Source organism: Lepidochelys kempii, chromosome 12 (assembly GCF_965140265.1).
Source record: "Lepidochelys kempii isolate rLepKem1 chromosome 12, rLepKem1.hap2, whole genome shotgun sequence".
Classification (NCBI taxonomy): domain Eukaryota; kingdom Metazoa; phylum Chordata; order Testudines; family Cheloniidae; genus Lepidochelys; species Lepidochelys kempii.
This window is the reverse complement of record NC_133267.1, coordinates 13177170-13193864: the sequence shown is the minus strand read 5'-3', so window position 1 is coordinate 13193864 and position 16695 is coordinate 13177170. Positions and strand designations below refer to the sequence as shown.

At 39.4% G+C, this 16695-nt stretch overlaps 1 protein-coding gene across 7 annotated transcripts in view; it reads left to right on the top strand.

The window, feature by feature from the left end:
• The window catches only part of FTO (FTO alpha-ketoglutarate dependent dioxygenase), a 326144-nt gene that overhangs the window by 213917 nt on the left and 95532 nt on the right, over positions 1–16695 (top strand). The window contains exon 9 of one of the 7 annotated variants that reach the window (XM_073307612.1): positions 1645–1721. The exons of the other annotated variants lie outside the window; for them this stretch is intronic. Within the exon in view, the coding sequence (XP_073163713.1) occupies positions 1645–1675 (31 nt within the window). The 3' untranslated portion in view covers positions 1676–1721. Of the gene's footprint in view, positions 1–1644; positions 1722–16695 lie in introns of those variants that run through there. 7 annotated transcript variants of the gene reach the window in all.

Sequence of the window (16695 nt, the reverse complement as noted above, 5' to 3'; positions counted from 1 at the left end):
CACAGTATCAGATCATGTTTCACCGACAGAACAAGATTGATTTATTGTGTTACATCAGGGTTAGATGGACCTAGTACTGCTTCACCACATGCTATTTCATTCCCTTGTCTGTTAAGTATGCAAGTACAAACAGCTTTAACACAGTTCTTTACCTAGAAACAAGCCTGGGGCTTCATCCAAATACTTGTAACATATGAAAATTGAGCTGCTTTGAACTTGTATGTTTTTGATAACTGCTTGGTATGCTTCCTGGAGGATCACCTGTAGGCTTTTCTTTCCAAATTCTAATCCCTTTGATTAAGTGCCAGGACAGATAGCTCTCATTGAATAACTCCAGTCTCATAATTCTTCCTTCATTCAGAGTTGAAAGGGAACTGCTCGAGCTTCAGTAGGTAAATCCTCAGATTTAGTTAAAGTAAGTCAAACACTTAGAACAAAACAATTTCAGTTTATAAAATAGGGTTCAGATGGGCTACTGAATGTTTACATACCACTTGCTGCCAGAAGCTGTAGGATGAAAAAACAAAACCATTTTTAGCAAGTAGGATTAGCAGAAGGAAAACTTTGAGAAGCAGAAGTTTAAAAGACAACTTGGCATGAAAATTTAAGCCTAAGTGTAGGAACATAGTTACTTTGCCTGACTGTTCTTGTTCTCTTTTCTACAAAATCAGGCTTTAGTGCTGAGCTAAACATTCCATCCCCTCTCCAACCTCTTCCCCTCCCCCTCCTCCCCTCCCCAAATAACTACCACAATATGGAGGAAGGGAAAACATCCTTGTTCTTTTTATCTTTACAAATGTGCCTGCTGGGGACTAATGTAAACCAGCTCAAGATGTTTCTATTTAAAACAGTTTGCAGCATCAGAGGGAGATGGGGAATTAAAAATAAAGTGACATGCTGGCTGTTTGTCTCCTAAGAATACTGTTATATCTGATATTTTTATGGATTTCTAATGCATATATGCATGCACACCATTTTGAAAGTTAATCAAATTGCCCATTGTCACACACAATGAAATGTCTTCCTTTCTATAGCATTCACTGGACATTCACCCTCCAGATGAGAATGTCTCTGATGTGAAGAATATTGGTTCAGCTTAATTCTGATGCAACAGCAAATAGAGTAGTCCAATTAGATAACTCACAATAATCGCACACAACTAATTCAGATGATGCACATTTTTGTGGCTGCTTTCATCCTGAAGGATCTCAGAGCTCTGTGAGTCCACATCCTGAAAAATAGTGCAAAGCCCAAGGATGCAGGCTCTGGTTGTAGGAAAATGCAAGCAGATGTCGCAGAACTGGAGAATAAAATCTTTTAGTCCCAGCATGATACATCTGGGTAAGTTGTCCATCAAGCTGAGCTGTGGACACTAAAGCGTGGCACAGAGGAACTAGCAGACATAGTCCACATACAAAGGGTTTTGGTTCTACTGGCCACAGCTGTTGTCGCTGGCCTGATCCAAAGCCCACTGAAGTAAATGGGAATCATTTGACTGATCAGGCACTTAATGGCCTTTGGTAGATCCATTCTGTAAGCTTCCCTGTGTATCTGATCTGAGGGCATGAAATGCAATTGCTGAGTTCTGTTACCTCACTCTTCTATATTGCCTAGCGTGACAGCAATAATGTGTCATTTCTGCAGCTTTTTGGACCTACAGACTTGTGCTGGCTGATTGGAGATAAGGCCCAATTGCTAACGTGAATGGAAATCTGACAGAAGTTTACAGCATACAAACAGTATTGTCAGCCCCAGATGTTCAAAAATCATGAGTGAGTTTACCCTTAAAATCATGAGATATATATAAAAAAAAAAATAGTGGTTCTTTTTATTTGACTTCTGGTTTTTGAGTCTTGCACTTAGGTCACTTTCCCAAGCTTTTCTCGGCATTTTTACTTTTAAAAAAATGTAGACTGAAATTTTCACACCATAACATGACTTCAGAAGCCGGGGATTTCAGAAAAACACCAAATATCAGAGACTTGCAATAAAATTGGCTTCTCTGATACATTAACGCTGCACAACAGGTAAGGCAGGCACTGAAAAAGAATAGTGTTCAACTCGAACTGCAGGGGGGACGTTTGTAGTCAGAATGCAATGGAAAAGCTGGAACTTTGCAAGGATCCCAGGGCCAATACCCCTAAGAATGCAAAAAGTGCTTCAAGGTATTAGATGCTACAGATTATCAGGACGTCAGCCTTACATCTCATCCAATATATGTTACCTCCAGCAGAACAACCCCCCATCACGCTAACGCTGGTCTTCACGACCGGGAGATCAACACTGCTGCAATCGATGCAGCAGGGATAGATTTAGTGGGTCTAGTGAAGACCCGCTAAATCGACGGCAGAGCACTTTCCAGTCAACCCTGCTATTCAGTTCCCTGAGAAGATTAAGGTAAATCGATGGGAAAGCGTCTCCCATTGACACAGTGCAGTGAAGACACCCTAGTAAGTCGAGCTAGGCTACGTCAACTCCAGCTACATTATTCACATTGCTGGAGTAGCGTAACTTAGGTCGACTTACCCCCGTTGTGAAGACAAGCCCTTCATCAGTGCCTCTCATTGAGTCACCAACACCAGTCACTTCCTCCAGAAACCAAAGCCAAATGTCATCTGTCCATATACTAACTGGGTTTGAGTCGGCTAAGCTTGTGATATTGGACAAGATCTTAGTCCTGATTTATGATTGGAATCCTTGACTAGCTTGACAAACGAACCCAGTAGATCTTTAGATTCCCATAGTTAATGACAACTTGAGGCTTCTTCCTGTTAATAAGGTAATAATAACAGTAGCTCTGGCCAAATAAACTTGGAGGCAGGAGGCTGAAGGCTGCATGTTATTACCTCATTAACAAGAAACTCCATTAAGTTATTATTACTGTGTAATGTGTTCTTTGTCTTATCACCTCTGCGCTCTGATCAGCTAGGATATTTAATGAAAGAGTAATAAATTTAAAAGAAATTACAGATAGCTAATCAAGACTATAAATAAAATAAAGAAAACAAAAGGGTTTTACATGTGAACATATGCCGTTAAAATAGCATGAGATTCAGTATGTGCTAAACACAAAAGCTTTGGAATGAAAGCAAAAGTTTATGACTCATTTTATTATACCTGTAAATCTGAAACCATAGCTATAGTTTTTAATTTTTATTTTGCCTCTGTAACTATTTTTATACTATTTTTATTGCTGGCTGGACCAAAGTTTAAAATAACCTCTACTGGGAGCCTATGCCCCATTAGTCTTCTGTAATAAAATGTGAACCAGGCTAAACTAAAACACAAAGCCATAAGAGCAATTAAGAGTGATTTTTTTGTAGATAACTGCTAACATGAAATACAATTGCTATTTTTATTAAAGGATTTAGGGAAAGCAGCACAACAATTTATAACGAAATAGGTTATTTTACATTTTTCGTTTCTGTCTCTCACTCTGCCTCGCTGTCGTACCAAAAAAAATTAAATATATATATATATATCTTTCAAGGTCCCTGAAATAGTCAACTCCTACTTTTAAAATGTGCATCATGTTACCATAAACTTCCATCTCTGTTTTATGTGTGGAATGTTATGATGTCACATAAGAAAGTGTTTCTCCCCAAAAAGCATTATTTCTGAATGAAAATCTGGTTGATGTTTTATAAGAGTGATAAAAAGTAAAGCTGTGCTTTGTGCTTCAATAACGGCAGGATTTATAGGACATAGACATAATCTACAGGGCAATTGTCTGAGCACAAAGCATAGCATCTCATTATCTCATAGTTTCTTAAAAACTATAAACACAGTTGACAGATGTTTCTCTAATTGTATAATAATAGCTTCTTTGTGATTATTAGATTAAGCTTGTAATAACTTAGGAGGAGTGCTTGAGCTTTGTATTTATTAAAGCTGGAAACAGAATCCGCTATGTTAAACTTGGACAGGCTGTAGTTATTTTTATGTTTGAAGCATTAAGGAAGACTTCTTTTAAAATTAACTTTTTATTATGATTTAAACAAAGCACAGCATGAACATGTTACCTCATACTCCTGTTACCTGCAAATGGAAAATGCACACTTGGGGTTATCATTTAATATGGGGGAAAGGAGGAAATGACCAAAATCATCTTTCACGCTTGAGAGTGTGAAGGTTGCCATGACTGTAATGTGTGGAGTTCTCTTTGCTTATCAAGACCCAAATTTTCTGAGAGGCCTGAAACTGCCTTCTAAGTTTCTATAGAGACAAATCAGTTAGTTAGAGGCGATATCTTAAACAGGCTATTTGTACCTCAAAATGTGACTGCTGGGACCAGCAAAAGCTTGGGGCAGCAAAAGCTTGGCTATACAAATTTAGGAATGTTTTAGCTAAGCTTTGAGCTAATATATTTACATTTCTCAAATAAACTGAGATCTATAGAGTGCAAGTAAACATGAGGATGTATTTGAGAAAAGATGATGTAGTATGTGGGATTGGGGACTGTGTCTTTAAGCCCTGAGCCTTCCAGACAGACAGGGCAGGACGCCATGAAGCTCTTGTTACGCACACCCAGTTGGAACTGGACACAGAATAAATATTTCTTGCAAGCACATTAAGTACTGAGTGATCACTGGACACCATGTAATATACTTTGTCTTTAAGGGTACCACTAGACTAAGGGCTGTATTGTAGCTTTAGAAACCACTGACACAAGGAGGGAGTGTGGAGGACCACAGCAGTGAACCAGCACTAGTGGCTGGGGAGGCATTCAGTGTGTGCAGGACAGAGGCAGACAGAATGTCTCCTTGAGCGCACGGGTAGCAAACGCTGGTCTTGTCAAGACTAGGAAAGGCTATAACTCAAAGTGCTAAAATTGACCTTAAATGGTTGTCCTGTAACTACACTACAAAAAGTGCGCAAGGTGGGCTTAGCTGGTTTGTGTTACCTAATCCTGACCTAACTCAACCTTTTTCCTAGTGTGGAAGCCAAGAAAGCAGCAGCCTGTTGGAAGGGTGCAGTGTATATTACCTCATTGATAGGCCCAGGTTGCCAACATTTCTAGAATAGATATGGGGCGTTACCCTGCCCGTCCACACTCTCGCTGATGCTGCTGACAATGCTAACAGTCCTTCTTGGTACATAATAACTCCAGAGCTCTGGGGAGTACCATACATTGTACAAAAGGGCGTGCTCCCCTGCAGTAAAGCTCACCAGATGTTAGATGGTGTAGCGCCGGGCAGGAATCCTAGCACTTTTGAAGGATGCAATAATAGTGACAATGCTAGCAGCACTCATCCTTACATTCAGGCAGCAAAAACCAACCTTATTATGGCTGCCTCTTGCATGTGTGTGGGGTAGAAATGGGTGTCTTGTTTCCATTTCTGCTCCTGCACAGTTTGGCAGGAGCAGCCATAATTTGGTCCAAATTCTCCTTTTTATTTCCAAATGGTGTTGACTGGCAAGTAATATATTTCAGATTAAAAGCAAATCTGTTAAGCAAAAATAGGAAGTTAGAAAGGGCTAAAAGACTTGCAGAAATTCCAGTGATTCCATTAGAATCTTTCAAATGGTCTGTATGGTTATCTGCATTTCTCTCTTGTGGAGCACCAGTAAACCCAGGGGAAAGTGCTCCAATAGGACTGTTGGCCTGTTCCAAAATCTAGTTGCAAACTCGAACCAGTAACATCCAGTTTAAAACGGAATTTCCACTAGGGTGAGTATCACCTACAGCCTTAAGGGCCATGATTTTTTAAAAAGCCTAGTTTTGCACCTACAATCAAATGTAGGTGCAAATGATAGAATGTCTGACAACAAAATACCTGATTTGCAGGCGTATTTGTAAAGGTCATTGTGCCCATGCTCTAATTTTGTACCTGCAGTTTTGTTCCAGCAATGAATTCTGGGCTCAGATTGGCTGGCTCCCAAATTAGAGGCTGGTTGAGTCCTCTTGAAAATCTGACCCTATATATATGTAAATAGAAACAAATTATAACCCTGGTGCAGCAGATAAACACTGAGTCAGCAATATCCTCTATCTGTGTAACCATAGCCATCTCTAGCCAGTGTCACACCCCATGTTTGGAATGCGCTTAGTCACAATGTGAAGCGCAAGGTTGCAGTCACCTTGCATGCTGCCAGTGGACATGCCCTCCCCAAGAGCCCTGCATTAGGATCTACACCTACCTTACAGTAAATTTTGCCTCTGGCATTTTGTAAGACACTGGTAACATTTCAAGATAAGCTATGTAGCTATGAAATAAATCTTTCTCTGGAAACTTGTACACTAACTATTGGCATAAGAATCTAGCCTTTTCACTTAAAATCAGAAGCATATTACGATCACTACCCATGTCACTCAGAAATCATTATGTGGATTTATACAGTGATTCATATTTTAGAGAAAAGGAGTTCTGGGATTGGATTTCTTTTAGCTTAGCCCACTTCAGAAATGTAGCAAAAAAAAAAAAAGTAAAAGATTTTAAGTGCAAAATTTTAAGTGTAAAATAATGTGTAGAACTCTGGTGCATAAATCCACTTCACAAATAATGGTGTTTGTGTTCATAACTCATCCGGCACAGCTTTGAAATGAACCCCTGAAATAACAAGTGGCCAGAAGGCTGAAATAGATGTAGTTTGATGATAGAAGGGATGCATTTTCAGAATGTTCCTAGACCAGTAAGTCTACCCCAGATCAGCCTCCTGAAGAGACCCCTGAGGGGCAGAGTGGCTGGCTGACAGCCTCTGACCACTCAGTAGACTGTCAGAGGCATCTGTCCAGTCTCCAGAATAGTGGTGGAGGAAAGGATGATTTTTAATACTAAGTGGGGGTGTATGTAAATAGAGTCCTGCAAGTGGTGTCACATTTGAATAACTACATGAACCAAAGCCTCCAAAGGAACCATGCCAGTGCCATCCACAGCATACTGAATCTTGATGCTTTTGATTCATGTAATTCACACAAAGTGAGCACAGCCATATAAAACTGAAGAAACAAATATTCATTCTGGCAGCATTATATGGGAGCATTAATTTACTGTGCTATGCAGAGCCGTCCCTTGGGTACAGAGAATCAGGGCAACTGCGGGAAGTGAGGGGGGAGGCCGGCAGGCGAGAGGGGTGAGAAGGCAAACAGGCAGGCAAGCGACAGGCGGGCGGGGGGGGGAGGGTGTAGGCAAGGAGGAGCCCCCTTACCAGAACCTCTCCCTCCCTCCAGTGTTTCCTGCCCGCCGGCAGGCCCCACCAATCAGCACCTCCCCCTCCCTCTCAGTTCCTACTGCAGATTAGATGTTTCGCAGCTTCCGGAGGTGCTGGGCGGCGAAGAGGTGGGGGTGGGGCCTTTGCGGAACGGGTGGAGTGGGAGCGGGGCCTGGGCGGAGACTGGGGGAGCACCCCCAGGCAGATTAGAAACTCGGCGCTTATGTCCCGGGCCCTTCCCCCACCATCCCAGGGACAGCCCTATGCAATCTCCAGAATTATGTGTTGGGTATTTTAGCTGCTGCTTTATGCTTTGAGGAAAATGCTCACGTGGGTGGCATAATGACCATATGATACAATTTTCTGTTTTCATTTTAAGAGTTACTTTAAAAATACCCAAACAAATCTGCTTTTCTAGAATAGTGAATAGGAATTATTTTGTACAGTGACAGACAGTTTTGCTCAGCTCCTCCCTCTGAGATAGCTGTGGCCAGTTCTCAAGAATCTTCATGTTGTTTGGGTTTTTTTTAATATGTCATCATTTGGCATGCCATTCAGACCAGTGAGAGGTTGTGTCACTGCTTGCCCTATAGCCTCAGTTGCTTTAAATGCTCTGCTGCTGTGGCTCACAGCCCAGACACCAACCGCCAGCAGACAAGCATTCAGTTCCCTCAGTGTCTGAGTGCTGTGCAGCCCTGGTTCAGCACTCTAACCCCAGCAACCTGCTGAAAACACAACAGCCCAACGTTGGTCTCCACCAGCCCTGCTTACTATTTGCAGGGTGACCCCAAAACAACCCCACTCCCAAATTTCTCCAAAACAATCTACCCTGAAGTGTCCACCCCTCCTGGAACACTCAGAGAATTAATAATGTTTGTTGCTCCTTAAAAGAGACAAAAGCACAGCTTTTTACTTTAACTGGGATTAAAATCACTTCAGTTCAAACTCAGCACTGGGTTGGTTTAGATTAAAAGTAAAACAAGTGTATTAACAAAAAGAGAGAGGTGTTAAGTGAGTTCAAGTGTAAGGGATAAAGACACAATGGTGACAAGCAAATAAGAGGAAAGTAGGTGTTGTAGTGTCTAAGACTTAACTCAATAAGGTATGGCCTTGGCTCAAGGTAGATTTCTTACCAATATTTTTCTTTCCAGACTTGGCTGACTTTTCCTCAATCAGGACCTTCCACAGAAATACAAGATGCTGGGTTCCCTTGTCTTCCTGAGTGAAAGATCATTGCCTAAGCAGATTTTTCGCCTATATTCAGTTCCCAGAAACTTCAGCCTCCTTAGTTGAGGGATCCATCCTTCTTAGCTTGGCCTCTTGTGTCTGCCCAGTGATGGACTTCCTCTCTCTCCTTATAGCTTCCCAAACTCACTGTCTTGTCCTCTGTCTCAGGATGATCACATGCTGTTCTTCCTTTCCTGTGACTTCCCATCCTCCTGCTTATTTATACATACATCAGGTTTCCATTGTTTCGATTCCACAATGCTACCTTTCCTCCTGTCCGGGAGAAAACCTATTTCTCCTTGTGTCTGGTGACAGACTTGAAAGCATAATATTAGTGTGAATCCATATTTCCTCATATAGTACTAATATATACATTTCACAATGATCTTAGTCACCGGTGTATCATTAGCCTTCAGAAAAGACCTTACTTGATCCACTTTTAAAATACAATATTATATACAGTCAGTTGGTTCAATTATTTATCATTTGTGGTTCAGGCCCCCTTTTGTAGTCCCGTAAACCATTGAAATGTACTCTCAGATAAAGTTCCTTTTCTCCTCCTGGGAAGAGACTCCATATGACCTGGTGGAGACTTCATGCTGGTTCCTCTCTCACTGATGATAGTTGACTCATTACCTCCTCCCCTTGATGGAACTTGATGGCTTTGTTTACCTTTTATAAATCTGCTCCTTTATTGTCTCTGCCTGGTGACCAGGCTGGTCAGCCAAGCAATACACAATCCATTGTCTAGGGCAGATTGGGCTTATACATTGCTTGCCAAACACATTTCAAGAACTTAATTCTAGCACATATTCATAACTCTTTGTACACACCCTGAACATGCATCACACAAGAATATTACTGATCAGTAATTTATTAGTTTTCAAATAATATATTACATTTTACATAAATATCGTGATACAGTTTGTTAGATGTAGTGAGTAGTCACACTTGACAAGAGTTGCTGACAAAGAGTAGTAAACTACCAGTGGGTTCTTTATCACAACATGGTATTTCTATTTTTTTTTTTAAACTTTCTGTATGGTTAGGAGATTATGTTGCATGAGGATTTACTCATCACACATTTTTGACATTTCAAGTTTAAGCAACTTGTGGAAAAAGTTAAATGGTAAATATGTTCATAGAAGTGAAAAGGAATTATCTCCCTTCTATGAGAGAATTTTTTCATATTTCAGAGAAGGGAATGGCCATGATGATGGGGATATTGGAAAGAAAAAATGGTTATCATTCCATAGTGAAAACTCACTTTAGTTATGGATCTTTCTCTACTGTAGTTATTAAATCAGTTTAACAAATACATGTTTAATACTTAGTTAATTTGTAAGATTGCAAAGCACATTCAGACCTTTTTGAAGGTTACTGTGCACTGGAAAGAGATGTTGTGTTTTATTAAAGGAGAAAGAAGCTTTCAGGTAGCTTATTAAAAGTATTAATTTGAAGCCAATGATGCAGAGTTTAAGGTATACAAAATTCACACATTTAGGGCTTTATATTGGGTGTGAAGACTTTCCATGTTGCCCCACTTCTTCTTTATGACCTTTCCTATGAATCCCAGCATATGGTTGCCTTCCTTACATATTCCAAACAGCAGGTGTGGATTTGGCAGTGGTGCTATATTTTAGTCTGCACTGGGCACTGGGAGCACCTTTCTATTTAAAATTCCACATACTTTTGATTTTCTCTGTGTGGAGAACTGCAGACTGGATTACACATAAGGGGTGAAATCCTGGCCTCATTAATATCAATAGGAGTTTTGCCATTGACTTCAGTGGGGCCAGGATTTCATCCAAGATATGCACAGAGATTGGGTCCATCATGGATGCAGAGCTGCACATGCTGCTAGACGCAATGCCTCACCATGGGATTGTCAGAAATGTAAGGCCATATCTACATTAAAAAGTTAGGTCAACCGAAAAATTCACACCCCCTGAGCAACATAGTTCAGGCTCCCTCCCTGCCAGTGTAGACAGCGCTAGGTTGACAGAAGAATTCTTCCTCCTGGAGAGGTTCATTAACGACGGTGACGGGAGAAGTCCTCCCATTGCTGTAACGAGTGCCGACACTGAAGCACTACAGTGCTGCTACTGCAGGATTTCTAGTGAAGACATAGCCTGAGTCAGAATTTGGAGGAAGTGAACTAACAACCTTATAGAAAATGAGCTAAAGGCCAAAGACCCAGCACTTGGGAGTGGAGAGGCACAAATAGCCCATAGATGTTGGTGCTATTCTGGTATTCATTGTTTTTGTAATCATTCACATCACTAGCCAGCACTGGACTATGACAAGTATTTATATCATGATTCACAAGATGGTTGCTTCAAATTGACAGCAAATGGTGGTGTTGTTTTTGGCAGCTGCAGATATTATTGACTTAGCAATGACAAATGCAGTGGTGGGTTTATATTGCCCTAAAAAACCCAACCTTTTACTCATTTTACTTTGCATAAATAACAACATAAAGGTCATATGGGAAGAAACCATTGTCTCTGTTTAGGAATGAAATAAATTGTCTGTGCTACTGAGCGTTTCTCAGTAAAAATGATCTTTTTAAAAAATTGTGAGACTGCAGGATGCTGGAGTGTGGATAAGCCAAGCTCAGTTTGACTTTATTTTGGTTTGCAGTGCTGTGCATTCACACTAGTCCTTCATGCACAATAACCCCCATTACACACCCTTTAGGCTCCCTATTTATGTCCAACAGCTACACAATTAACACATTGTTAAACTGCACACCTGTGGCAGCTTTATTGTCAGACCACTGCACTGCAGCTGTTAACTGCCCAACATTACGCTAGCAGTCTGGGTGCCCAATTATAGGAGATGGTGAAACATCCCATTTTAAAGCTATGTAAATATGAAACATTTTGTGTAACTATTAAACATTAAAGTTCTTTTTATCTTAAAGTAGTTTAAGGGTGACCTATAAACAGGTACAGAAAACTGAAATGTACCTAAATTTGCTTAAAATCCTACTAACTAGATGGGGCCAATCAGCACAGGAAAAAAAATGTAATTTAACTGACCTTGATATTTTTCCCCTCTGGAATCCTTTTGCTGCTTCCTGGTTCACTGAAGTTACCCTAGTACCCATTATTCTGTGACCTCACATATACATAGATTGTATTGAGCCTTCTAGTAGTTAGGATGTCTCATGCTGAAATTTCTTCAGTGAACCAAGTAGTATGCAGAGAAATTAAAGTAGGGGAGGAAATGTTTTTTAAAAGGTTAGTTTAAACTATTTTTTGTGCTGACTGCCCACAACAGAGTGTTCAGTGAGATCATTCACCGCAGAGATTTGTGCAAACTGTAATTTACATTTTAATTGTTGCTTTTTGACTTACCTTTGAAAGGAGAATGGAAGCTGGTTGCATAGTAGAGAAGAAGGTTGGTCTTGTGGTGAAAGCACTGAACTGGGGGATGTGGTTCAGTTCCTGGCTCTATCAGACTCCTTGACTCCTTGGGCAGATGTGCCTGGGCAGTTTATTAGCACGTATACTGTAAGGAGCCATCCTGCAGTGGCAGAAGAATAGACAGGATTATTTAGTCAATCTTTTGTCTCTAATATCTATGCATATGGCATATTTAATTTCAGATTTATTCACAGTCTATGGATATTTGAAAAAAAAGCGTCTGGTAAATCTATTGCAGCTGGAGGCAGAAGGAAAATGTTAGTGAGTACATAATGGGTCAACAGCTACCTTCAGGCAGAACTTGGACCAATATCTTAAAAAGGAAACTAGAAGACTAACATTACAGATTCTGAACCCATGAACCAGTATTCTGTGTTGCTGTTTTACAGATCCTGCAAAGATTCTGTCACAAAACACTCTTCTATGCTATGTATTAGTGATTAGGATGTGGTAAGATAAGGTCATGGAACTGCTAATTAATATTTTAGAAGTTATTTTTTATGACAGTGTGGCTTAATTGACAACATTCTCCTTGTATTAGGAAAGAATACTTTAGAATCCTGCACAGGGCTGCAGGGCTTCTCTGTGGAGTCATCAACATATCAGGTGCTTGAATATCATTACTGGTACATCATATGAACAGAGAGAACCTTGATAGATCCAGCAGGATATAAGAGGAGTTGGGTTATCTCTCTGGGCACAGGGAGCTAAGGTCTGGAACCGAGAATTCCTTCAGGGGAAACCACAGGAAGAGCCAAGTATGGGAAGAAAGCTTAGGTTGGGATTTATGTTTGGTGGTAGTTATTTGAGTTACCAATCCAACGGAACCATAGCAAAGAGCTAAATTTGGGGAACATATAATGTATTGTGTTCAGAGCAGGCTGGGAACTACACTGTAGCTGAAAAGCATGTTATAAACAAACAATAACGTACAGACTCTTATTCCAATATGTCTTACCACAATGAGTTGGAGTTAAGATTGTTCTCTCTTGAATAGTCCTTCTGCATAAGAAACTACTGTATATACCTGAACTTCATATACTCCTGGGTCCATGGGTTTTGACAATGTGAGATCTTCTTTCAGTGGGTAGTATTCTTTCTCTACCTTTTCTAATGCGCACAGGGGAAACAGCTAAAAAACAGCCCATTTTAAAACACAAATTGGATGTGGTTGTTTCGGAACTCGTGATTCTTTTATCAAATGTTATTTCAAAGGCACAGAATCCATAGCTCAGACATGGCTGCTTCTTGTGTTTAGGGTTTAGGGAACGTCCATAAAGTTCAGAAAATCCACTTAGGGATCACCATTAGAGAGTGAAAAAGGTAAAAAGTTTTCGCAGTGGTTGACAACCTGGCTTGGTCTCATGAATGAAAAAGCAGCATATTTCAACTATACAATATATGGGAAGTGTTTATGACTTTCCATAGGAGAAATTCAGCCCAGGACAAAGGCCAGCAGAAAGCCTATGCATACTACAGTCTCACTTGAACACTGTTTTGAAAGCCTTCTGCCCAGAGGTAAATTTATCTATGTATTTTCGTAGGACACTATGTGCCTGTACTTGTTTTGAAGACTTTCTCTCTTTTCTGAGGACAGAGCCTATTTGCTTCAAGCCAGATGTAAAGGGAATTAAGAATTAAATAATGTTGCTGATATATAGTACCTGGGAGCACTACATTATTCTAGTGTGTAAACTTTCAGTGTTCTGATTTTCTGTTGGAATAAACAAGAGTTGAAAGATGATCAGTTCCTTCTGATTATGTACAAGCTTTATCACTCAGCTGTTACCATCTGAAGATGAGTGTAAACATCATATCACAGGGGACTTTTCTAAATTGCCAGGGTTTCTGGTTTGCTACTATAAAGGAATGACTTCTAATAAGGTTTTGTTAGCTAGTGTTAAAACAGCCAAAGTCCCTGTGTTGGGTCATGTATTAAAGAGGCATCTTTCTTCCCAATCAAATTAGGCTGGTTCTGTGCATCTGCTCCTCATCACAAAAATTGCTAGGCTGCTAGAATACCATGTTATCATGGACCTAGCAGTTCTTCTTACTGGAGCAATAAGTAACTTCTTATGGTTTGTATAGGCTTATGCATGAATTTGTTTATATGCATGTTGCATCTGTGTGAATTGGTGACAGAGAAAGTTATGAGTTCTATTTTGGCTAATAATTTTATATTTACTGCAGATGGGTCTGAGTAACGATGTTTGGATCTGATCTTCCCCAAAATTTGGGAATGAAGAACTTTGGTACAGGTCCATCTGTCACATTTATGATAGCAACACCCACTGATAGTGGCAAGTAGAAATAGCCAGTCAGGGAGAAAAGGCAATACTCAGAAGCTACCAAAAAATAGTTTTACCTAGGCACTTGGGAAAAAGTTCTTACAAAAGAGAAATTGCGAAGTGGAATAATCTTCTAAATCGGTTGACTGAGGATTAGACTTGCAAATAAAAGGGGGCAAACTGTACATCCTCATGTTCTGGACCTATTGCTGTCTCTGTGATTCCACCCTCTGTTGAGTTTTATTAGGACTAGATGTTCTGAATACTCTTTGTTCAAACATATTCCATACGTTATAGTTTATATTCAGACTTAGTCTGTAGTTTTCATCTTTCTCTAGGCAACCCCAGAGGGTTAATTCAGATCGGAGATGAGCACTTTTAATAAAAAGTTCAATTTAGGTTTGTTTAATTTTGTCTCAACCCATTATGACAAACAAATAGTATGACTGTTCCTAATTTTATGCATGTATTCATACTAAGATAGAACTAGGTTTAGTGAGGTCAGATGTTGATGTCAAGCAAGGATTTTCTATAGCTCTGACAATGAATTTTATCATGACCTATAACATTCATATTATCTCGGTGTGCTATAACACTATAATCACTGCTACCCAGCTCCTTACAAAACTGTCTCTGGTTCCTTCTTTTCATTATTCTACTCCTACTTATGTGATAACTCTCACTGTCCTTCTGATGACTACTCTGTTCCAAGACTTCTCTTCTAGGGTATAATAGAAGGTTAATTTCTCAGCTCTTAGGTATTCAGATATTACACTAATAGGGCCATGGAAACACCTAGAACTCTCTCCTTTTTTCTATCTACTCTCTCACAATCATCTTGGACCAGATTTCAGGCCCACCTATAGCCAAACCTGGCCCTCATTTTTGCTTCTGTCAAATTGCAAGCTAATTATATATGCAGATATCAACCAGTAAATAGCCTCTACGTTATATCTGTAGTTCTGTGCCCACATACCGTGTGTGTGCAAATGGAGGCAGGGCTATTTGAAAAGTTCCATACTGGATAAGTGCAAATTGGAATGATTGTTATTTATTTTATTAGTTGTGACATTAAACTCATTTTCCTCTATGAGCTCAGTTTGCCAGAATTTGAAGTTGAGTAAAAGACAAGCACAGTAACCCAAGCACCATGATTTATGATGTCTGCTACATCATCTCTTAAGTTTTGTATTGTGTCCAGGCCTAAAGATCAACTTTTTAATTTAGAGAAGAAAAACATGTCTATGTTCTCTAACTAAATGTAATATCTAGATATTTAGATGCACTTTCTCACTTGCTGTATCTATCCAGGAAGTTTGGAGTGATGGTTTGTAGCAGATTAATAAGTAGGTTCAAAGGGTATTGTTGTTTACGTTGGAAATATACTATACAGAATTGAAGACATTTAGCTTTTCTTAACCTCTTGACACTAGAAGTCAGATATAAGTTAGGATTTCCTTATCTACAATCTGTTGCTGGTAGTAGACTTTCAAAGGGTTAAAGCAATGCTCACGAGTACATATGACTGAAAATTGGTTGAATATGATTTCAAAAGGATTTTTTAAACAGAAAATTCCAATTACAGGTAAGTAATTTCCCTTTCTAGCTTACTAAGCTCCATTTCATCCTTCTGCAATTTCAAGATCCATATCCCTTTCCCCTTATTTCCATAGATATTTTGAATATGAAAATCTTATGTCAAAACTTAGCTGAAGCCTTCATCAGGTTTTTCAAAACCTAAGTTAGAATTCTGTTTCTAAGATAAACAGATTTGGATCAGAAAGATGTTTCCATTAGCTGGTATTCCTTTTTGGATGAGATTTCAAGCAGTGTCTTTAATCATATTTTTGTTGATTATTTATTAGTTTCTGTGGGAAATCAAAGGATGGACAACCTAAAATATGTCTTCCATAAAATACTTTCTGAATCAAAAGCTGTAGTAGAGAATTTATAGGAAGTGTCTTTCATGTGCCGATATGAACTGATTGAGAGAGAAAATATTTCAGCATGTGTATAACATGCAAATGAAGGTTGACCCAAAAATGGAAAATTGAATCTCTCATATCTGGCTGGGGTAGCTATTACTCTTGTACTACCAGACTAGGTAAACCTATTGTGGTTAGCATAGTGGGAAAGAAGAGTGTTTTTGTTCTGTTCCATGACATCTGAATATGGATAGTTAGAACTAATTCAGAATGTAAAAGAAAAATGCCCCAAGCCAGAAGCTTCAATAAGTGCATACTGAAAAGAAACAATTGCTAACTTGGGAAACTTCAGATAATATATACTTCCATAATTGGCCTCTACTTCTATGTGGTATTTAATAAATTCCATAATCACCTAAATATAGCTGCCAACCCCCAGTCATCCTTTAGGAATAGCTGTGCATTGTATGTATATTTTAGAACTGATAGACTAGGACTGGCTGCAGTGCTGACACTAATTGGGAGAAAATAATGTCTCACTGTAGGAAAGTAAAACATACTGTACTTTTTATTGCAAAAATCAGCAATGTAAAAACCCTTTGTCATTTAAAAAAGTAAGTGATTATATACAAGCAGCTTCTAGCCTTTGAATCTCCTCTGAGAAGCGCTATT